This window comes from Myotis daubentonii, chromosome 7 (assembly GCF_963259705.1).
Source record: "Myotis daubentonii chromosome 7, mMyoDau2.1, whole genome shotgun sequence".
NCBI lineage: Eukaryota > Metazoa > Chordata > Mammalia > Chiroptera > Vespertilionidae > Myotis > Myotis daubentonii.
Window position 1 is genome coordinate 35,784,817 of NC_081846.1, and position 23,439 is coordinate 35,808,255.

At 49.5% G+C, this 23,439-nt stretch overlaps 1 protein-coding gene across 7 annotated transcripts; it reads left to right on the plus strand.

Annotated features, from left to right (window-relative positions):
• Positions 1–1,845: 1,845 nt before the first annotated feature.
• ASB1 (ankyrin repeat and SOCS box containing 1) lies at positions 1,846–17,311 on the plus strand. Of its 7 annotated transcripts, none has more exons than XM_059703744.1 (6): positions 1,846–2,135; positions 3,595–3,736; positions 4,539–4,679; positions 6,205–6,507; positions 12,755–13,140; positions 14,606–17,311. In XM_059703744.1, the coding sequence occupies exons 1-6, from the start codon at positions 2,087–2,089 to the stop codon at positions 14,731–14,733; spliced, it is 1,149 nt and encodes a 382-aa protein (XP_059559727.1). In that variant the 5' UTR covers positions 1,846–2,086; the 3' UTR covers positions 14,734–17,311. The 7 variants fall into 7 exon arrangements, with proteins under 7 accessions (XP_059559727.1, XP_059559734.1, XP_059559732.1 ...); XM_059703749.1 differs by having other exon boundaries at positions 1,847–2,135; positions 3,590–3,736; XM_059703745.1 differs by lacking the exon at positions 1,846–2,135 and adding an exon at positions 2,144–3,351.
• The last annotated feature ends 6,128 nt before the right edge of the window (positions 17,312–23,439 follow it).

Consider the following 23,439-nt stretch of genomic DNA (forward strand, 5'->3'; position numbering starts at 1 on the left):
TCCTGTTGACGGCAGGTCATGTGATCTGAATGAATTTCATCCACAGCAGTCACTGTGCAGCCCTTTGTTGGTGGGCGTTTGGGGCTTAAAGGACCCAGAGGAAGTGGGACCCTGGATAGAAGGTGAGGCTTGAGGAGAAGGGGTTTGAGCCCTGTCTCCGCCACTGTGTGCTTTGTGCATGGCAGGGAGCCCCTGACCTCAGGTCCTGAACAGTGGGGTGAGGGTTAGTGCTACAGCCAGGACCTGCTGGTGTTGAGAACAGTGCCCTGAGCCAGTGGGCATTTCAGAAGAGGGGGTGGACCCACTGGAGCTTCAGGTCCTTCTACAAGAGATAGGGCTCCTAGGGCAACATCAGAGCCGGGCCCAGGCACGTCACCTCTGGTCAGGCCCCTGAACCCCTCAGTGCAAAGGTGCTGACGACAGGGCAACCCACTGCAGGTGAAATCACCTGGAAGCCTCAAAATCTCTCTGTCCAGGTCACACCCAGACCAATTGCATGGGGATCTCAATGTGGGGTGAGTGGGACCATGCATGCTTCCTTTCTTGTATTGTGGTAATATATACATAATAAACATTACCACCTCAACCTTTCAAAAGGTATATTCACATTGGCATCCAACCAATCTCCAGAACTTTATTCTCTTCCCACCCTAAAATTGTCCATTAAACCCCTCATTTCCCCTCCCCGCCCAGCCCCAGGCACCCACCCTTCTACTTTGTCTCTGTGAATCTGACTACGGAACCGTATCGTATGTAAGTGGAATCATACAGTGCGTGTCCTTTTTGTGACTGGCTTATTTCACAGTATGACGTCCTCCAGGTTCATCCATGTCGAAGCCTGTGTCAGAATGTCCTTCCGTTTCAAGACTGAGTAATACCCCATTGCATGGGCAGACCACACTTTATCCACTCATCCCCTGATGAATGCTGGGTTGTTTCCAGACTCCGTGTTTTGAAAACTCCATGTGCTGGTGTGTGCAGTTCTGTTCCCTGCAGGGCAGCACCATGGGCGTCACCCTGGCCCTCGTGCCAAGGGTGCTCTCTGCTGTTATCAAGTCCAAACAGTGCTTCCTCCAACAAACACCAGGAGGGCCTGCCGAGTTTGCAGCAGGGGGCCAGTCCCAGCAAGGGACACCAGCTCTCATCTCTGCGGTCCCCTTACTCCAGCCTGGTCCTGTTATTACAACACCAGAAGGGCCAGCGGCTCACATGCACAGTGTTGGGGCGGGGCGGGGTGGGGGTGAGGGGCTTCGGCCTCACACTCATCAGTTTCCCGCTGTACCGCCCACTTCGCCTCTCCAACCTGTCCACGCGCGCCCTCCTGGCATCCACTGAGGCCCTCCTGCTCCTTCCGCAGAAGCCCTCTCTGTAACCCGGCGGGGAGCACGAGAGGAGCCAGGGAACCCACGCTAAAGCACGACTCAATGCACATGACAGCAGCTCGTGGAAGGAATTTTGGGGGAACAGTCATCGAATACCACGTTAACATAAGCCCAGCGCTGCGGGAACCCTCCGACAAAGCCTGCTGCGGAACAGAGCCGGGAGGACCGCGTCTTCGCATCCGCGCACTCCGGGACGGCTCCGAGGCCACGGCTGAGCGGGCGGGGGACATGGTGGAGCGGGGCCGCTGCTGCCCGGGGCAGGCCTCCCCGCACCCGCGCTCCCGGGGACCTCCCACCCGCGAGGCTAAGGTGGGGCTCGAACCGGCCTCCCGGCCCACCTGAGGCCCCGCCCACCCCCGCCCGGCTGATGGCCACGCCCTTTCCGTGGGGGCGGGGACGGGCGCGACCAACCGCAGCTCCCAGGGCCTCGCGAGCTCGGCCCCGCCCCCGGCGAGCGTGTTTTCCCAGACTCCTCTGCGTGTCGTGCGGGGAAAGCGCAGGCTAGCCCTCCGGCCGGGTAGCGAGGCGGGACGCGGAGGCCCCGGGAGCCCGTGAGGGCGGGGCGCGGTCGTCGGAAGTCGTTGCCTGGACGCGATCTACCTGCCCGCGGCGCCGGAAGTGGTCGCGGTCGCGCTGGTTCCGGTCGGCGGGGCGCGCTGAGGCCGGGGAGGCGGGCGGCGGACGGGCCGAAGGTCGGCGTGCCCATGGCGGAGGGCGGCGGCCCCGACGGGCGGGCCGGGCCCGGGCCCGCAGGTAACGTGCGGGCAGCGGGGTGAGGGCAGGCCCCGGCGACCCTCGCTCCTCGCCTGGCGGGAGCAGCCCCCGCGCCGGACGTCCTTTCCCAGGGAACTTGCATCTTTAACTGCCTGCCCGTTAGGACCCATCGTGAGCATAGTGGCCGCCTGCCGGCTCGGAGGGCACCTGCCCGGGCAGACCCAGAGCCGGCCCCTCGCGGCAGGTGCCTCTTCTCGGTGCTGCCACCCACGCGCCGCGGCCCCGCCGTTGCAGCGAGCTTTGGGTGACAGCTCGCCCAGGGCCTCGTCCCTCCAGCAGAGGAGGCAGCCCTGTCACACTGCGTTCCGGCAGCTGGGAAGACACGCCCACCACTCACAGTAGCCGTCCGACTTAGGGCCTCTCCCCGACATGCGTGTTCCTGCCGTGCAGATGGGAATGGATAGGGGCAGTGCATTGGCCGCAGGTGCTCAGGACCGCTTCCCTCTTCACCGTGGGTCCCCTCCTCGCCTGTTGTCTGAATTCGCCCTGTGTACCAGCTGCTGTTGTGTGCGCTGGACTTTCCATGCTCACCTGTGCCCTTGGAGAGAGACCCCCTCCACAGGGCTTATTAGTCCTTAGTGATAAACAAGAGCCTTCCTACTGTGACTCATAAGCGTGCCTTGATTTAAGATACAGTGTTGACTTGGAGACCAGAGCAAGCAGCACTTTGCATCCCTCCCTCCCTCCCACAAACATTCCTTGAGGGCCCGGTATTGGTTGGACCTCGCTGGAGCTGGGACATCCCCATGAATAAGAACAAGTCAGACAAGACCCCGTCGGCCCTGGGCTTTGGACGGTATTGACTTTGACCCCGGGGACACCAGGACCTTAGGGCCTGGGATGTCATTTCATGTGAGAGTGAGGGATGGAATGAGGGGTGTTCCGTTGGGAAGGGAGAAGGACTGACAGCTGCTCCCCAGTGGAGAGAGGGGTCTTGTGGAAGAAAGGTTGGCGCTGTCCTTACCTACAGGGGCTTGTATAGGGAAGGCACTCAAAAGAGCTCTGACTTGAATATAAGAAGCATCTTCAGCCCTGGAAAAAGCCTGCCTGCGGAGGGGGAGCTGTACAGCTGTGCTTGGTCCCACGCTGGCTCGGTGGGGACGTGGATGCAGGCAGCCTGTGGTCCTCATCTTGCCTCCTGCCCGGCTGTGTACTTGTTTTCAAGTCTTGTTTTACTTAGGATCTTCTATGTTAAGTAGGTTTGGCTCACCATCCCCCATCTCACAATGTTTTTAAAATTATTGTTCTTGTCAGGTTTGGTGTCAGGAGTGTGCTACTTTTATTAAGGGAAACTTTCTATATTTTTCTGTGCTCTGAAGTTTCTGGAGCATGGCAACGATTTATTCTTGAGGGAAAGGGATTGCTGTAGACGGCGCCCCCTTTTGGTTGGTGTGGGCAGGATTTCCGGAGCTGACAGGAGCTCCTCTCTTCAGTGCAGGTCCCAATCTGAAGGAGTGGCTGAGGGAGCAGTTTTGTGACCACCCGCTGGAGCACTGTGAGGACACGAGGCTCCATGACGCCGCCTACGTGGGGGACCTCCAGACCCTCAGGAGCCTGTTGCAGGAGGAGAGCTACCGCAGGTGAGCAGCGCTGCTGGGGGGCTGCCCCGTACGTGGGCTCTGTGGGTCTGCACACAGCCGAGGCTCACAACCCAGGTGGGAGGCACACTGTCTGGTTGTGATGCTTTCCAATTTTAGAGGACAGGGAAAAAAGGAGGTGGAGGAGCATGGTCAGACTCCTAGGAGATAGCCAGATACTGAGGTCAGGGAGACCTGAGTTCAAGTTCAGCTGTCATTTGACCTTTATATTTTCTGGCAGCTTCTGGCCTCGTGGTGTCAGCCTCTTCGGTGTTACTCCTGAGGCAGCACTGTTACTCTCTCCAGCAGCGGTAGCCCTGCCCCTGTGAAAGTCTCTGGCTCTTTATGCTAAGTGGTACACTACATTCACCTTCCTCGTGTATTTTCTTCTGGTTATCCCCTGGGGGTTCAGATCGCCTGATGTACCACACGTGACCTCATTCCTGGCGTACTCCTCTCTGGCTTCTCAGGTCCTCAGTCATCTGCCTCCAGGGCCTGGGGATAGCTGTCTCATCCACCAGGCGTGTGCTCGGCGCTCAGTTTCTCGTTCACTTTGTCCATAGTGCCCTGCCTGTTGCCCTGCCAACTCTAGTCAGTCCCTTCAACGCGGCTCAAGCTCTTTCTTCCCAGCAGTGGAATCTTGCGACTCCTTCTTCCTACTTGGCACACCTGGGAGAGATCAGAGGCTTCCTGCTTTCTGGGGTGTTTTCTGATTGCTTGGGTGCCGAAGACTGGAGTCCCAACTAGATTTGAAACTGCAACCGAACATCACCATGCTTTTTCCATGTTTTTCTTTCCCCTTCAGGACTGAGTTGAGAGGAGAAATGCCTGCATGTGGATATGAATCCAATACCACCTTTGTGGATAGTTCCCCAAAAAAGGGTTTTTGCCCTGGCTGTGTGGCTCAGTTGGTTGGACCATCATCCTGTACACCAAAAGGTTGCAGGTTCGATCCCTGGTCAGGGTACCGATGGGCGGCAACTGATCGATGTTTCTCTCTCACATAGATATTTCTCTCTCTTCTTCTTTCCTCTCTCTCAAAAATCAATGAAAATAACCCTGGCTGGTGACCCACACACGCCGGGTTGTGGGTTCAATTTCTGGTGAAGGCCACGTACCTGGGTTTCAGGTTCTATTCTCAGCTTTGGTCAGGGTGTGTGCGGGAGGCAGCCAACTAATGTGTCTCTCTCACATCGATGTTTCTCTCTCTCTCTCTCCCCCTTCCTCCCTCTCTTCCACTCTCTATGAAAAAAATCAATGGAAAAAATATCCTTGGGTGAGGATTAACAAAAAGAAATAATAATATAAAACAAATGAAAATATATTCTCTGGTGAGGATTAAAAAGAAAGGGTTTTTAACACTATAGAAATAGGTTTCTTTCTGCTTTTCCTTATAATATCTCAGTATTAATCCCTTACAGCAGATATTAGTATTAAGAAAAAGCTCTAAATGTCCATAAAGAATTGTTATACAAAGACATCAGGTGGATTACACACAAATATTCAATGTGAATGACTCAAGCCCAAAGCAAACCTTAAGTCTGCTGCTTACCAGTAGAATAAAAACAGCAGAATAACGTTGAGTGCAGCTAGGTTTTAGATCAACCGTTTTTATATTGCTTTTCCAAGTGCTTCTTTCTTCTTTCTTTACTCAAGTACAGTGACTCCCGCTTGCTGATGATGTTTTTGCTGCTGTGTATTTCTTTGGGGAGGTGTCCTAGGAGTGTTCCTTGGCCTTCTTGGCCAGTGGAAGCTAGTTCCCAGCTGAAGGAGGAGCCCGACCCACTGCATATTTCTGCGTCACTGCTCTTGTGGTCGGGGTTCCTGAGTGGTCTCCAAGGCTGCTTGGGGAACTTGAGGTGAACCGTGCCTCAGTTGGTGACTTGGAGGGTCAGTGGGTTGCACGGATGGCATTCCTGGACAGCGAGCCCTGGTCTGATTGTCACTTCCGATGAGAGCTGAGTCTGCACAGGCTCCCTCCATTGCTGTTGGCCAGGAGTGTAGGCCTGTGCAGCTTTAGTGGTTCCTGCAGGCTGTCATTTGTGCTGTGTCAGATCAGAGGGCCCACAGTGGTCACCTAGTCCCAGGGAGAATACCAAGGCCCAGAGTGTGGTCCAACCTTAGGCCTTCGCAGGTAGGCCCAAGCTGGGTTTAAGGGACCTGGGGCCTGTGCAGATTGCCGTGAGTGCTGTCCTCCATGCTGCCCCGCCTCCCTAGGCAGACCCTACCCTCTGTGGAGCAGCCCGAGATCTTCTCTAGTGTCCATCCGTGTACCTGGGCCTCAGATTTCTTTTCTGTAGAATGGATCCAGCAGGGTGAACATGTGAGCGCTGTGGAAGCAAAGGGGTGGCTGTTTTAGGAGCTTGGCCCCCTACTCTCTGTTTCCTAGTCTCGGTACGAGGGGAGGCCCAGCAGCTTGTGGGTTTCCCAGTGCCGCCCCTCATGGCCTGGATCCCTGTGTTCTCTCTCAGCCGCATCAACGAGAAGTCCGTCTGGTGCTGTGGCTGGCTTCCCTGCACACCGCTGCGCATCGCGGCCACTGCTGGCCACGGGAACTGTGTGGACTTCCTTATCCGGAAGGGGGCCGAGGTGGACCTCGTGGATGTGAAGGGACAGACGGCCCTGTATGTGGCCGTGGTGAATGGACACCTGGAGAGTGCCCAGATCCTCCTTGAAGCCGGGGCTGACCCCAATGGAAGCCGGCACCATCGCAGCACTCCAGTCTACCACGCCTCCCGCGTGGGCAGGGCCGACATACTGAAGGCCCTCATCAGGTCAGTACTGCCAGGCCGGCCCCCATGGCCTCTGAGGGCCACCACGGGGAACTGCAGCCATGGTCTCAGTCCTTGATTTCCATATTTGCTTGTGTTTTTTTTCTCTCTTTCAAATTAGACTTGTTAGAGGATTTGTCTATTTTGTTAATCTTTTTAAAGAGTTACTTCTTACCTGTATCAGTTTTCTTGTTTTTTTTTTTTACTGATTAATTGCTATTTTTAATCTCTGTTTTCCATAACTTTTGAGTTATATGCTTATTCATGTTTTTCTTGATTAATTATGTAAATATTTGCCTATAGCTTTGGCCATCCACTAGGCTTTTTCCTCATTTTTAAATGTAGTTGAAGTTGAGTTCTTTTTTTTAATAAATCTTTTTATTGATTTCAGAGAGGAAGGGAGAGGGAGAGAGAGATAGAAACATCAATGATGAGAGAGAATCATTGATTGTCTGCCTCCTGCTCGCCCCACACTGGGGATCAAGCCCTGCAACCTGGGCATGTGCCCTGACTGGAAAAACAACCATGACTTCCTGGTTCAATGCTCAACCACTGAGCCACACTGGCCAGGCAAGTTTAGTTCTTCTTTGTTCTTATAGTTATGGAGAAGAAAGTTTTATCTAATTGTATCGTATTGTGCTCAGATAATATGGCCCACCTAATTTCCATTTTGGGGATTCTTTGATTTAAATATTTTTTTGTGAATGTTAGACTACATTGTTGTGGGTGCTTGTAATAAAGTACATGATCATGGGTGTTTTGTGTGTGTAGTACAGTATGGTTGCCTCAATTCTGTGATTCAGAGTTCCTTTCTCTGTTTTTACATTTTTAACCAAATTCAGAGACTCTGTTACTATCTAATCACTGTTGTAATTTGTTTCCCCTGTATTTCTAATAGTTTTTGCTTTCTGTATTTTGATGCTAATTGAGTTCATAATAGTTCTTGCTTATTGATTATGCTCATTATCAAAACAAAAGTGTTTTTTTGGAATGAAAAACCTATTAGTTTCATTGAAGGCTCCTTTACTTAGCACTCTGTAACTGAGAGCTTTAATCTTCCCAGGTTAATCTTGGTGTACACCTTTATTATTTGACTGTCTGGGGTTCTTTGTTTTTAATACAGTTAACATTATTGCTGTAGCTGCTGTTAGGTCTGTTTCTTAACTGTTCTACAGCTTATGTCTTTGTTCCATGATCTATGCTTTCTTTGCTTTCTCTTTCTAGCATTTTGGATGGATTGTGGTCTTACTTTAATTGTGCTGGTGGTTACCTTTTTTCCTCATTTGAACCAGGTTGCATTTTCATTTCCGTATCTCCAGTGACTTCTTTCTGCCAAAGATGCCCTTTTCCCTCCCTTACTCAGGAGGCAGGTCCTCTGTGGCTGACCGAGTGCAGTTCAGGTACCGGTTCTCAGAGTCAAAGGACTAGGTAAGGGTTCTGTTGTTTCAGGTTGCAGTGGGGTGGTTCAGGGAGCAGGGACCTGACATTCCCGTTGGCCAGCACAGAACGTGGTTTTGAATTCAGGTACCGAGAATATATTAATTCTGTTCTGTACTAAATGGCTATGAAATTGACCTTTGGAAAGGCAAATGGGATGATGTGGCTGTGATATTGAGGGTGGTAGAGCGGTGATGCCTTTTCTCCTTCTTGTCAAGGCTTTCTAGCCTGATAGGCTAAGCCCTGTATTTTTGCGTCTCAGAACATAAATCATTAACTGAAAAATGTTTCTGAGTAGGTGAAGTTTCATCTTGGTCCCTGAGGTCCCTCTGGGCACTTCAGTCGTCCTGATGCACGGCTGCTTTGAGTTAAGTGAGGCCTGGCTTTGAGAGATGCACTCGCAGTGCCTTGTGGAGAAAGGTCATTAAGGCATCTGGTTCCCTTCTGGAGCACGGACACTTCTTTCACAGTGAGGTCCCCAGAACACGTGCTACGCTATTGAAAGTTTGTGTGTTCTCTGTGGTGAGGTCAGTGACTTGGGAAATGGGAGTGCTGTGGTTGGTTCCTGATGGACAGTCCGACCTGAGCATCCCCTGCCTTCCCACCATTTCCCCAGGCCAGGCTTTCTTCTAGCACTGGTAGTGGTGTCCTCTGCAAGTTAGCCTCCGTCCCGTTGCTTGGTGTATGTTGCTGATGCTTTTTTAAAAAGGTAAGGAGTGGTATTTCTCTATGTGCAAGTTATGTTGATTTATTGAGTTGTCACAGGGGTTCCTTGCCAGTGATATTAAAAGCAGTAGGGAATTTTGGAAAATATTCAGGATTAAAATGAACTGGCTCTCATCCAATATATTTTTATGAGTGGATGCAGGGCTGTCTTTCCCATAGCTCAGCTAATACCAGATTGTCATATTGCCCAAAATTACAAACATTTTGGAAAACAAACCCCTGAGAATGAGGGGAAAAAAATCAATGCTTGAAACCTAGTTCCCTTTTCTTAATTGATTGAGTGTGTGAAATGAAATAGAGTTTCTGCGTGGTTTGGTGTGTGTTTTAGAATGTTTCCTCCTCCCTCCTAGGGTGTCTGGGAGAGTGATGTTTGCATTTGTAGTGTCGGATGATGCCACACGGTGGCGTCAGTGGGAGGTCCATGCTGTCTTTACAGGCCTGTGCTGCTGGAGAGTGGCAGTGCAGGTTCCACAGGACACTGGGACAGAGCACAAGCGTGGTGCTGGCTGTGACTGCAGGCCAGCCATTTTTGGGAAGGCATGGGAAACACTGCTGTTCCCTCTGCCCCATCGTCATACTGCCTACAAACTCCCATTTCCTAATTCAGATGAAGTGTGTGATGACAAAGCTTGGGAGGCACAGCAGGACTGGCTCAAGGCCACAGGTGCTGGCTGTCTGGTGTTTACTCGATTAGAGTAGGTACTGCCTCTTTGCCAGGACTCCCGGAAGTGAGGCTGCGCTTCCCACTGCATTCTATGAGGCTGCATGTGACTCCAGTTGTTCCTGATACCGCTGACGTCCCGGCGATCTTGTGGTTAACATGGCGTCTGCCAGGTTATTCTTTTTCCCTCTGTAATTAATTAATTTGTGGAGAGGTATACTTTGCAAACATGCATATCTCCTATACCTCATCAGGTTTTTAATTCATTTATTTATGTTAGACTCGTGGGTTCCTGTATTACCCACTGAGTTATTATTTAATTATATTGTTAATTATTTTGATGCTTTAGCTGCTTCAGATTTGTCTTTGGGACCCCCAGCCAGCCATCTCTCTGTTTTGGACACATCCCCATCTTAGAGCAGTTCCCCACTTTCTCACATAACAAATTGTTCTAGGCTCATCTCGTGCTTTCTGTCTCAGCCCTGGAATTTGAGTCCTGGTTTCTTTGAGTGGAGAATGTGTTTAGAAACCAAGATCAGACACGAGGGGTGCTTATTGCGTGTGGGGTCACTGTTTCCAGGCCCTCCTACTGTGCAGAGCTCAGTCACTTACACACATTCGATCTATGTTTCTCTGTCTGTGAACATCAGCAGGTAGGTGTTCACGTGGATGCCTCCAGCTTCTCTTTTCCAACCAGAGAGACCTGGTTTCCCTGTCCTTAACATATTTACTTATTTTGTAACCCAATCTCTATTAATGACTGTTTTGTGGAGATGTATACTTTACAACCATCTCCTATTACCACTGCCTCTTCCCACACATGCCCCTCACCCACCCATTACCAGGCACATCCTCAGCAGGCATCCTCTTCACTTGGCCAGGATGCGACATCCTGAGCAGGTCTCCCTGCCCGCTGTAGTCAGCGGCCCCTGCTTCGAGTAAAATGACCCAGGTTGGTAGCTTGTGCTTGGCCAAGGAAAACTCCAAATGCCTGATAGAATGTGTCCCTGAATGCAGTGACAAGGCCAGTCCTTGTGGGGGCCCCGAAGGCTCTCTCTGTAGAGTCCTTTAGAGACAGGCTGATACACGCCCACTCGGGTGAGATCATTTCCTACTTCCTGGGCTGCCACTGGAGTGAGAGGAGGAGGCTCTGAGACAGCCTTAGGGATTAGCTCAGGGACCCCTGAGCAGCCCACCTGGGGGCTGTATGAACCTCCCTGTGCTTCCTGTCCTCATCCTTCCAGGTGACTGATGCATCTAGCAAGCCAGCCTGTCTGGATGTGTAGTATACCTGATGGCACCAGCTGGTACATAGTTGAATTCAAGTGTTTCTTTTGCTTTCAGTTTTTAGGGATTGCTCTTTATGTAACAACTAGAGGCCTGGTGCACAGATTCGTGCACAGATTCGTGCACCAGTGGGGTCCCTCAGCCTGGCTTGCGGGGATCAGGCCTAAACCAGCTCTCCAGCATCCCTCAAGGGGTCCCAGATTGCGAGAGGTGCAGGCCAGGCTGAGGGACCCCACTGGTACATGATCAGGGCTGGGGAGGGACCGTGGGAGGGCTCCAGGGCGTGACCAGCCCATCTCACCCAGTCCCAATTGGGGCGGCCGGCTGGGGACAGACTGCAGGAGGGCTCCAGGGTGTGTCCAGCCCATTTTGCCCAGTCCTGATTGGGGCAGCCGGCTGGGGAGAGACTGCAGAAGGGCTCCAGGATGTGTCCAGCCTGTCTTGCCCAGTCCCGATTGGCCAGATCCCAGTGGCAAGCTAACCTACCGGTCGGAGCGTCTGCCCCCTGGTGGTCAGTGTGCGTCATAGCGAATGGTCGAACGGTTGGACACTTAGCATATAAGGCTTTTATTATATAGGATATACTTTACAACACACAGGTGCACAAAAGTAGGTTTGCAGTTGTAAGTATGCAAAATAGTGTTTATTCTTGTATTATTAATTATTGTATTATTTATTTGTATTATAACTGTAAGCCGACTTTTGCCCACTCTGTATATTTACATAGTTTAGAGTCAAGTCTATAAATCAATGTACAGTTGACCCTGGGAGTTAGGGATGCTGTCCCTTGTGCCGTCTAAAATCTGAGTGTAACTTTTGAGTCCTCCAAAACTTAACTGTAGTTGTACCTCAGTATCCCCAGGGGCAGAGGGCTTGGTTCCAGGACCCTCACAGATACCAAAATTCACAGATGCTGAAGTCCCTTATATAAAATGACATAGAACAATGCATACAGTTGGCCCTCACAACCAAGATTCCCACCCTTGGATCAGAATGCTGTATTCAAACTGTGGTTGGTTGAATCTGTAGCTACGAAGCCCCAGGGATACAGGGGGCCAACTGAATATTGAAAAAGACCCGCGTATAAGTGGACCCAGGCGGTTCAAACCCACCTTCAAGGGTCAACTTTATTTTATAATTTTCCTCATGCAAATCTTGGATACACCGTTAAGTTTATGCTTAGCTATCTCACTTTAACATTTATTTTGCTATCATAAATGCGGTCTTTCCCACTTTATATTTAAGTTGTTTTTGTTTGTATATATGAAGGCTGTTGTTTTACAACTTGCTACTGTAATAAAGCTCATTGCTTGTTAGTTGTATTTTCAGTAATTATGTAGGGCTTTCCAGACACAGTCATGGCCTCTGAAAACAGGAAGTTTTACCTCTTCCTTTCCATCTTAATAAGCTCATTTTTCCTCTTGTCTAATTGCACTAATACCTTTATTTACAGAAGGTAGGAGTGTGCGTTGCTCCTAGCTTTAGTGGGAAAGCCAAGTGTTTCCTGACTTCTGGGGTCAGGAAGTCATTTTTATTGTGTTAAGGAAACATCTATCATTTACTGTCTTATTAGAGTTTTTAAACATGCATAAGTGTTGAGTTTTATCATGTGCCTTTTCTTTTGCATCTATAGAGGCAAACATGATTTTCCCCTTAGTTCTCTGAATATGATGGGTTATCTCAATAGCGTTTCTAATATTGGAACTACCCTGGCATTCTTGCAGTAATCCCCCTGAGGTCCTGGTATGTTGCTTTCTTAATGTTTTTGGATTCTCTTTGCTAACATAAGTGTAGTTAGTTGGCAGTTTTTCTTTATGGTGTGGCCTTCATCAGGTTTGGGGAATATTGTTTTGGTGATCTCATAAGATAAATTTGAAAGTTTTCCTTTGTTTAGTAGTTTAGCTGTGGGATTGTTGGATCTTTGAAGATCTGAGAGAATTTCCTTACGAATTTGTGAGTGGGTTATAGGTTCCTAACTACTGCTTACTTGCTGGAAGTAATGAGACTGATGTGATCTGTGGCATCTCCAGTGGTCCCCAGTGCTCATGCGGTTCAGGCCCATCTCCTTGAGGTGTGTGGGAATCTGTTGACACCATTAGTCCCCTGAAACGTCTGATCATCCCCGTGTCTCCCCTGTAGGTACGGGGCTGACGTCGACATCAACCACCACATTTTTCCTGACATCCGGCCGCCCTTTTCCCGGCGCCTCACCTCCTTGGTGGTCTGCCCCTTGTATATCAGCGCGGCCTACCACAACCTCCAGTGCTTCAAGCTGCTGCTCCAGGCAGGGGCGAACCCCGACTTCAACTGCAACGGGCCGGTCAACACGCAGGGTTTCTGCAGGGGCTCCCCCGGGTGCGTCATGGATGCTGTCCTGCGTCACGGCTGCGAGGCGGCCTTTGTGAGTCTGCTGGTGGAGTTTGGAGCCAACCTGAACCTGGTGAAGTGGGAGTCCCTGGGCCCAGAGTCCAGAGGCAGAAGGAAGGTGGACCCCGAGGCCCTGCAGGTCTTTAAAGAGGCCAGAAGTAAGCGGCCCGAATTCAGCTCTGACTTGCTGTCTGCTTGGGACACTTGAATGAACCAAGTTGTAGCAATTAAAAAAAATTACCTCCAACTAAGCACCTGGTCAGAATCTTCGGTTAGGGCTAGGACTTTTCCAGAATGGTCTTCCAGATCGGTCTTCTCTTTAGAATTCCTAGATACCAAGAGCTGATACCAGGAAATCTATGAAAGTACATGTTCTCAAAAATTATGTATTTTTTCCCCTTTGCTCTGCTTTGTGACCCCAAATTCTTCCATTTCTATTTAGGTTTTATAAGACATATTTTTTTAATCCTCACCCGAGGATATGTATTCCATTGATTTTTAGAGAGTGGAAAGGAGGGGGAGAGATACAGAGAGAGAAACATCAATGTGAGAGACACACATCAATTGGTTGCTTCCTGCACGCAGCCCGATGGGCTGGGGTTTGAGCCTGCAACCCAGGTACGTGCTCTTGACCAGAATCAAACTTGAGACACTTCAATCCCCGGGTTGACACTCTACCCACTGAGCCAAACCACCTAGGGCTCTAATTTGATTTTTAAATGTTTGCCATGAACAAATTATAAGTCCATCTTTTAGCGTTTCCCATTTTCTTTCGTTTGGGATTGTGTGATAAGTCTAACTTCTGTTAGAATAAGTCCATCATTTGCTTATTTATGCACAAAGATTTTGCTAATGAATTAATATGTTGACAGCCAGAGTCTGCAGTTGATGGGGCTGGGTCTTGTCAGAGGCTCTCTGGGGCTTGGAATTTATCTCGAGTGTCCTGTGCAGGCACTGTACCCTCTGACCTGCCCCCGCCCAGCCTCATTGCTGCCTGAGTCCTGGGCATCTGGGTTGACAGCTGGCCCTCACCTCGTACAAACTTGAGTGTTTTGTACTTGGTTGTTGGGTTCCCTGGAGCTGTCACTGATACGTGCTCCCATGGGCCTTCCCTGGGAAACCTGGTGGTTGGAGCTGTTCTGATAGAATTAAGCTGTCTAAGTTCATGCCTGTTGCCCAAGTCAGAGACATGGCTAGGCTTTTTTGACCCCGAGAAAAATTGTCAGCCTGTCCTCCTCACCTCTCGTTCAGCCGCTCTCCCAGACCCCTGAGGGGCTTTTGGGATTGATCCAGAGCAAACCCCAACAGGGTGGGAGGCAGTGTTTACAGCTGCCGGGGCTTTCAGTGGTCAGCTCTGACTTCTCTGTGTGGGGAATTGAACATAGCTGAGGAGATGCTGTCAGCCAGCAGGTGCCCCAGGAAATGAGGATTTCTCTGCTTCTGCAGACAGAAGGAGCAGGTAGCAAGGCCTTTTTCACCACAGCTCGTGATCCTTGCTCTAAAATTGGGAAGTTGGCAGTGAGCACCTGTGCCTGTCAGTCACAGCCAGCCTTTGCTCCTCAGAGTTAGAAGAGGAATTAATCTCTCTCCTCTGTCTCTCTGTTCCTTCCCATGGCCTCCCAGGTGTCCCCAGGGCTTTGCTGAGTCTGTGTCGTGTGGCCGTGAGAAGAGCTCTTGGCAAGTACCGACTCCATCTGATTCCCTCGCTGCCGCTGCCAGACCCCATAAAAAAGTTCCTGCTGTACGAGTAGAAGGCAGCGCAGCAGTGGTTTGCAGCGTGGAAGGAGGTGATCTGCGGGGAAGCTGGACCTGCTTCTTGCCCCTGTGAGCCCATCCTGTGCTGACAGATCGTATTTGGCTGTTGCTAGGCAGGTGGCCTTGTTCTTCTGGATTGTAATTCCACCTCAGGTCTTGGACGTCGGACAGTCTCTGGGTCATTATCAGCTGAGAGGCTCCTACAGAACTTCATGTTATTCTTCCTCAGTGTCTGTTTTGGATTTTCCCAGCTGCAGATGGATGAGTGGGCCTGGAAATGTGTGCAAGTGCAGACTGTGGTCCGAGAACTCAGCACTTTCCAGAGCTGTGCTTCTGTCTGTGGTTTTACTTCTCAATTTAATTGTTTGATTCATCTTTCTGATATCAAATGAAAAGGGAGTTTTTGGTAAAAAAGTGGAGTGCAGAAACACAGTTCATGAACTTGCTGGTTGTCCCTTGCTCCTGGGGTTGACATGTGACACATGTCGTTTGCACACCCCTTCCTTGCCAGTTCAGTGTTCTTTCCTTGTGGTGGGGAGTCCTACTGTCTTCAGTCAAGGCTGGTTCCTGGCTGCGAGGATTGGCTGTGTTATCTCAAAGTCAGTGCCTGCATTTGTTTGCAATCAAAAGAGATAGCGTCTGCATTCCCCAGTGCTGTACCTGTTCTGGTACCTGACTGCTTGGCATCGTGCCACAGGTCCTGAGTTTTCTGCCATTTCAGTCTGGGGAGCTTGCAGACATCATTTGGACCAAGGCCTGCCCAGCAGCATCCACTGCCAGTTGCAGTGGGAAAAGAGACCTGCAGCGCTGTCTGTCTCCTAGTCCCTGCACACAGCGTGGCAACCACCTGTCCTGGGTGCGGCCAGGCTGTCAGCTGCTGGTGTCAAACACCTGTGGTTGGTGATTGCTCTCTGGGACCTGATGTCTTGGTGGTGTTCCTAGAACCTAAGTGGATAGTGGTGAGGTCAGGTCTCCCCCTGGCCTGCTGGGGTGGTGGTAGGTGAGCGAAGTGAGTGGGTTGTCATCTGACATCTGGGCTGTGGGTGGGGCTCGCTCTCACACCTGGGCCCTAAAGGAGGAGTTTCAGGAGTGGTGCTTAGCTTACCTTTCAGCTTTTCCAATCCTGGGTCCCCTTTTTCTGCTGCCTGTTTGACTCAGGCGCTCTCCAGGTGAGCCATGCTGCAGAGTTATGTGTGCTTTGCGCCTGCCCTGCTGGGTGTTGTCTGCAGGGCCTGTTGAGGGCACAGCTCCCCAGTGCTGTCCTAGGTGGAGGGTGGCTGTGTTCGGGGCTTTCTGGAAAGCAGCCCCTGGGATTGCTGCCAGCCCAGGAGCCCCCACGTACAGGCATGACCTTCCGGCTGCACGGGGCTGGGCTCAGCTCTTCCTTTCCGGAGGACAGGTTGCTCCCTGGGTTCAGCTAGCGTCAAGTGAGTTTTTGCAGAATCCCTACGATTTGGAGGTCAGCCTGCCTGAAACTTCATAGCTGCCAAACATGAGCCTGAGGACGGTGTGAACAGTCAGTTGCTTCAGGCCCCTCTGCTTGTTTAGAGTGACACTTTACTAAAGCTCCTTGTCTTTTGTTGGCAAGAGTGGGCTACGGAATAGGAACAACAACTTTCTGTCACAGCACTCTATACAATCATGTTTCTAAGCCCTGGGCGTCCAAGAGCTGAGGCTACTGCCTGGCCGGCCCAGAGCCTTCCCCAGGAAAGGGCACAGGCAACCAGTGGGAAGGAGCCGAGCCCCCAGCCTAGGCCGTGGCACCTCTGACTGTCTCCGTAGTCCTGAGCTCTGGGCCGTGCTGCTGTGGACAGACGGGCTGGGGTGGGCATGGGTGGGGGCAGCGTTGATAACTCCGAGAATTCAGCTCTGGCACCTGGGTGAGGTGTGGAATGTATTTCCCAAGCCCACCTGTGTCACGTTTGTGCCTTTTCCTGTTGTTTATTTATATATTTATTTATTTATTTATACCTGGCTTTATTCCGGAAAAGTGTTTAAGGCAGAGATACTTTAGTTTTGATGTTCAGTTTTGAAATTGGATAAGTATTAGTCAGTGTGTACTTGTTAAACAGATACTTTTAAGAAGAAAGGACAGTTAGCAGTTTCCTAATGTAGAATATGTTTCTGTTATCAGGGCTAGGTGCCATCATTTTAAGTTTTTTTCATCTTCCATGAATTGATTCTGCAAGTGAATGTTTCATGCAGAAGTAGGAAGAGGTACAGCAAGCACAGGACTGAGCAGAGCTTGCCCTGCCCCGGAGTAGCCTCTGTGCCTGGGCAGGCCCGTGGGCGGGGAGGCTGCGCTGAGCGAGGCTGTGCCTTCCCCACAGGGCTTACAAGGAGAATGTGTGGGAAGCACTTCGTACTTGAGCAATCCCTGTCACATGTCAGCTGCTATCCTGGTGACTGTGGCCCCTCTCACCAGTGAGTGATGATGATGGTGCCGTAAGGGCCTGGGACCTTGGGGATCAGGCTTGACTTTGTGTCCCCTGGGGCTGAGAGTCCTGGGGTCCACACCTAGGTCTTGGGCACAGTGGGCTCTGTGCAGGTCGGAAGTATAACTTAGAAAGTCCAAAAAAAAAAAAAAAAAAAAAGAAAGTCCAGTTTATTCAACCTAGAGGGTTGTCTTATTCTGAGATTATGTTCTTAATTTGGGTGATAAAATGTCCTTTAATGAAGGTGGTAATAGGGGACAATTTTTGTTTTAAAATCTTGGTGGCAAAACAAATTGTTGGCTGCCTTTTGTCAAGCTGCAGAATTTATAAAGTTTGCCCATCTCTGAAGTACCGAAGTCGGGGACCCACAGTTCAGCTGAGGTGTGTTCACATATTGGTGAGAAAGTCCTCTTGGGTCCTGGAAATGGCCTGTGCGCTGTGGGAGGACAGTGTGGTGTTGCAGTTGCCTCATGCAGGAACGAACTCTGAGGTCCCTGTGTGCATGGTCGGAAGTGCATGCTACATGCTGGCGATGACAGGGCCAGCGTCCCTGCAGCGGTGGCTCGCTGACATGAGAGACTCTCCTCTGCATCTTGTGCAGAATATACTCTATATGCTCTTGGCGGCGGTAGGATGGAGAAGTGAGGTGGGGAAGAGTGACTTCTGTTGCTTTAGAGTGTAATTGCTCAGTGTCTGGAATGCGTGGGTATCCTTTCTTTTTAAGTTGCTTTGATTTCGGATCCCTACCAAGTAATGTACGAATGTGCATAAATCCAGTCTATGTGTGGTGTTTACGGACACCACTCTCTCGTGTATAAAACCACAGTGTGCTGCTGCAGTTCAGCCAGCAGAGTCTTGCCTCGGTGTGTGCACAGCTCCTGTGTGTCCCGGACGTGCCTCAGATAAGGACTGCCCTGAGCACAGCGTCCCCTCAGCTTTGTGATGAGTGTGTTTGACCACAGTGGCTGGGACCTATTGCTCTTGCACTTGTACCTGGTTAAGAACTTTCAAAACTACGATGGACATCTTTATATGTTACTGTAAATTAATAAATGCTTTATTCCCCTATAATTTTTCCAAGTGTCTTAATTTTTTGGACCATTTGTCTCATGGGGTTGATCGTGTGAAATCTTTGTGTCCGCAGTTCAGGGGGAAGTATCTGTCTTTCTGGAAAGTTTTTGATGATTTGGAGAGAAGGACTTGTCTTAAGCAGGGGTCTCAAACGGCCCTGAGGGTTGATGCACAGCTTTCAGCTGCTGGACGAGTCTGTTTCACTTAGTGGGTTTCTGCTTGGAAGAATGTTTGAAACCCACGCTTCCAAGTGAGGCATCTGCCCCTGCAGTGTTCGATGGGGGAGAGGGGGAGGTGGAGACCACGGGCAAGGGCCTTGTTTCTGGGCCCTGTTACATGTGACTTTTTAAAAAATTCTTACCAGAGGATATTTTTTCCATTGATTTTCAGAGAGAGAGAGAGAGAAACATTGACGAGAGAGACACATCTATTGGTTGTCTCCCTGATGGGCTGAGGATTGAACCTACAATCGAGGTACATGCCCTTGACCGGGAATTGAACCCATGACCTTCTGGCCTATACTCTAACCACTGAGAAAAACTGACCAGGGCCATGTGGCTCATTTAAAAAAAATTTTTTTTTATTGATTTCAGAGAGGAAGGGAGAGGGAGGAAGAGATAGAGACATTGAGAGAGAGAGAATCATTGATCAGCTGCCTCCTGCACACTACCTACTGGGGATCAAGCCCGCAACTCAGGCATGTGCTCTGACCAGGAATTAAACCATGACCTCCTGGTTCATAGGTTGACACTCAACCACTGAGCAGCCAGGTCAGTGTGGTCATTTTGACAGGAGGTGGTGGTGGGGTGTAAAGCTTTGGGAGGAACCCAGGAACGAATGAGTTAAAGACAGGTGTGTGTCCCCTGAAGTCCAGAACCCGGTTGGCAGGTGTCATTGACTGGAAGACCTACAGGAGCCATGTGGGAGGAGCCATAATTGGTGCAGGAACACCAGGGAGTAGGAGAGACTGCAGCTAAGTTAGGGGAATGTCCCCCCTCGGGATGGGCATTCACAGATGTCCCAGTAACTGGCTCTGCAAGATGCAAGCGCCCGGAAGTTCTCAGGCTCCGCAGCCCTGTGTCTCCTGTGGCCATGTCCCTGTCAGCAAACCCTAAGTTCTGTGGTGGCCGCGGCCACTCAGGCAGGGAAGCTCCCTGGGCTGCCTGGGCGGTTGGGCTCTGTGCTGTCTTCTAACATCACGGAAGTCCAGTAGAGAAGGTGCTGGCCATTGATGGAACAACAAAGTTCAAACTGGCGTTTGAACACAAGTACTTCAGTACTTTGCTAAGAAGAATCTTTTTCCTTCTTCAAATCCTCACCTGAGGCTATTTTTCCATTGATTTTTTAGAGAGAGTAGAAGGGAGCCAGAGAGAAAGAAACATTGATGTGAGAGAGATACATCGATTGATTGCTTTCCCACATGCCCTGACCAGGGCCAGGGATCAAGCTTGCAACAAAGGTACATGCCCTTCACCAGAATCGAACCTGGGACTCTTGGGTCCGCAGGCTGACGCTCTTTCCACTGAGCCAAACTGGCTCGGGCTGGGGAGAGGGATCTTTGAGACTCACTGCTTAAGAAAGTTAAAAGACCAAGAGCCACCACAGGAAGCATGAGTGGAGCTGCCTTGATGAAAGAGATTCTGACAAGGAGGTCCTGTTCCTTAACCCACCCCCGGAAGTGGGATGTCTGTTGGCCTGGTGGAGCAGCGCTAGGAAAAGGACAGCTTCCAGAGTCCCAGGGACATCGGCCCCCGGGCATCTGTCCTCTGGTGGAGGAACGCCCAGCAAGTACTTCGTAGGTGCTTTTAATTGGGGCAAGAAAGGGCATTTCTTAGCAATCAACCTCAGAGTTCCTCAGAGCCTCTGCAGGAGACACCAGCAGGGGAGGAGGCTGGAAGGAGCTGAGCAGTTTGTGGCCCTCCGAGAATGACACCTTTAGCTCCACCACCCACTCTGTTCAATCTGGACCTCAGCCGGTCCCACCAGGCAAGGTGGCTCGCATCTTCAGCTTCCTTGCTCAGACGTTGGCCCTTCATGTGGAACTCGGCAGGGCTGGGAAAATGCATCGTCTTATTTCACCCTTGACATGTTTATTGCAGGGAATTTTCAGATCTGTGGGCAAGATCGTTCAAGCTGCTTCCTTGTGAAGTATTGACCAGAGACAGGTCAGCTATTGGGTGCAGGGAAGGAGGAAACAATGAGGGGGAAGAGAGACAGATTCGGGAAGGAAGTTAAGAGGAAGGAACCCCTAATCACAGCATTGCACTTCTCTGCTTCCTCTTAGTGTCAGAATTTTCCGAGTAGATGTACTTTGCTGATAGTTTTCTTCTCCATTAATCTGACGTGAACGGAGCCTCCTGTTCCTTCAGTGGGAGGGACCTGCCCCCAGCTCTGTGACTGTTTCTCTTCAGTTCTCTGGGCCAGTCTCTTCACGGGCAGAGGGAGACAGGAATGTCGCCCCTGCTTAGGCTTGTTTCAAGGTTAAACTCATGCAGAGGGTGCTGGAGGCAGGAGCTCTGTTCAGTGAGGTGTGCATTAACTCGGCGAAAGCTGCACGGAACCCAAATCTGAAGTCTGGGGGGCATTTACCAGGTGAAGGGGTGGGTCTGGGTGAGGAGGAAGAGGGGAGCTTGTGCAGAGGCCCATTGGGGAGGGGCACGTCACCTGGGCTGAGAGGAGGCCGGCTAGCGAGGATGGAGGGGAAGAGGGGCACGGGGGCTGGAGAGGCCGGCAGGGAGGCCACGGAGTGTCCACTGGGCCAGGTTAACACTTTGATCCTCATCCCGAGAGGCCACTTAGTGGTTTAAGCAGGGAAAGCCGCAGTGGGACTTGCATCTGGAACAGAGCGGGTGTGCTGGCTGTGGGAGCTGGCCTTGATGTCCAGGCTGGCCAGCGGCTCGGCTGCTTCCTGAGGCTGGCTCTACTGCTGACAGCCTGGACTTGGTCCTTGGCAGAGTGGTGGAGGGAGTGAGCTGACCTTAGCCTTGTTTAGGAAGGGAGATCTTCTGGTCTTGGTGACTGATGGGGAAATGAGAGGCTAGGAAGAGGAAGGTGTCAAAGGCTGTGAGTGGATTTCTGCCTCATGCAACTGGGTAGAGAATCTTGCTATTTTTTGAGTTGGAAGCTACCAGATGAGGCTCAATCCTGGCAATGCTGAATTGAGATGCCTTTGAGATACCCCAGGAAGAATGTGGAATAAGTTACTTGGAAGTACTAATTCGGAGTTCAGGGTTGAAGTCTGGTCTATCTTCATCCTTTCCGGTACCCACACCAGCCTTGAGGCTGAGTAAACTTTCCTGGCCCTTGATTGGAGGCTCAACTCTCTTCCATATAAACAAGCTAAATAAACAAACAAACAAAAACACCAAATCCTTTTCAACTCCCGATCTGCCTCCAGCTGTATTCACCTCTTCCCCTGCACGTTGGCTCCCACGGCGAGGCTCTTCAAACGCAGCTCCTCAAGTTCAGCTCCTTTAGTGTAGTTCCTCTCCATCCTCAGATCTATGAAACCGAAGGTCACCTGCTCCCTATGAATGGCAGGACGGGTATAGGATGATCACTGTAGACATTCCTCTTTAAAAGGGGGAAGGGAGGCACAAAGGATTCACTGGTCCACAGCAGTTCAGAGTCTAGCTCGGCCAATGTTGCAAGTGCCTCTGTGAGGTCTCAAGGGCTGGAAATGACTCTTCGTGGTGCCTGGCTCTGCCCTCCAGCCTCTTGTTCCCACCCTCTGAGTCATCTTTCCTTTTTCTGTGAAAGGTAGTACACGTTTGCAGTAGAGTAGTTTTCACAGCCTTATTCCTGCCAGTATAATTTTGGGGGTCAAACGGACTCCTTTAATTTAGTTCTAGCTCTGTCCCTCTCAGCTTAGGCTGGCAGTTTTTGCTGATATAATTCTCTCAAAAAATTTTGGGTCACATGTGAATCTCATTGGGGTTTACCCATTAGGCAGAAGCTACACTCACAGCTCATTCCTAGATAAGCCTTTAAGCTTTGTTTCTTCCTTCTCTGGGTTTAGTTTGCTGTACTTTTAAAATTTCTTGAAATGGAGACTTTAGTAATTGATTTTTAGCCTTTCTTTTATTCATTTGTGTGCATTTAAATGTACAACTTTCCCTCTGAGCAAGGCTTTGATGCTAATCTCATAAATTTTGATGTTATACTTTTATTCATTTAAAAATTTCTAATTTCTTATTGACCCATAGGTTATTTAAAAGGGTACTTGGAATTTTTAATTTTCCCCCTATTGAGGCTTAATTCCACTGTAGTAATAAAATACAGGCTATAATCTATATTTTTGATTCTTGGAAATTGTTGAGATTTCAACATGTTGCTCAAATCTTCTATACATTTACTAATATTTTTGTCTTTATTCTATCCATTTTGGATAAACATTTGTTAAAATATTCTATTTTGACTATAATTGCATCTATTTTTCCTTCTATTTGTGTAAATATTTGCTTTGCATATTTTAAGTCTATATTATTAACACATTGCATTCTCGTGTTTTCATATTACACAGTGTTTTACATAAATGTTAAAGACAGGCCTTAAAATTAAATACCCACTGCATTTTAAAGTTATTTATTACATGTTCTTACAAGCCAATTTCTTTTTAAAGTATGATACTTTGTAAAATATTTTTTATACTAGTTCAATAGAAACTTATCTGGCCACTGGGTAAAGCTAGCAATAAAACTACTGGTGCGCAATGTGTTAAGTGCATATAAATTTGAAATTGCCATGTCTTCCTGGTGGATTGACCCTTTCATTATTACAAAATATCCCTCTTTATTAATGATTCTTGCTTTTGAGTTTAAGTTGGTATTATGTATAACTTCATTGGCTTTCCTCTGGTCAGTGCTTACATAGTGTATCTTTTAAAAAAGTGCTTTCATGTTCACATTCTCTGTATCTATATATTTGAGGTATATCTCTTGAAGCATCATAGAGTTAAACTTTGTTTTATCCAATCTGATAATTTATTTTTTAATTGATATATTTAATAAACTTACATTTATTGTAATTATTGATATATTTGCGCTTAAATCTACCTAACACCTTATTAGTTTTTCTTTGTTCACATATCAAAGGTTCCTAGTTCCAAATTTATCTTAAAAGGATATTCTGTATTTTCCATCTGTATTTTTTCTTTCTGTATTTAATTTTCTACTGACATAATTTCCAGTTCTCTAA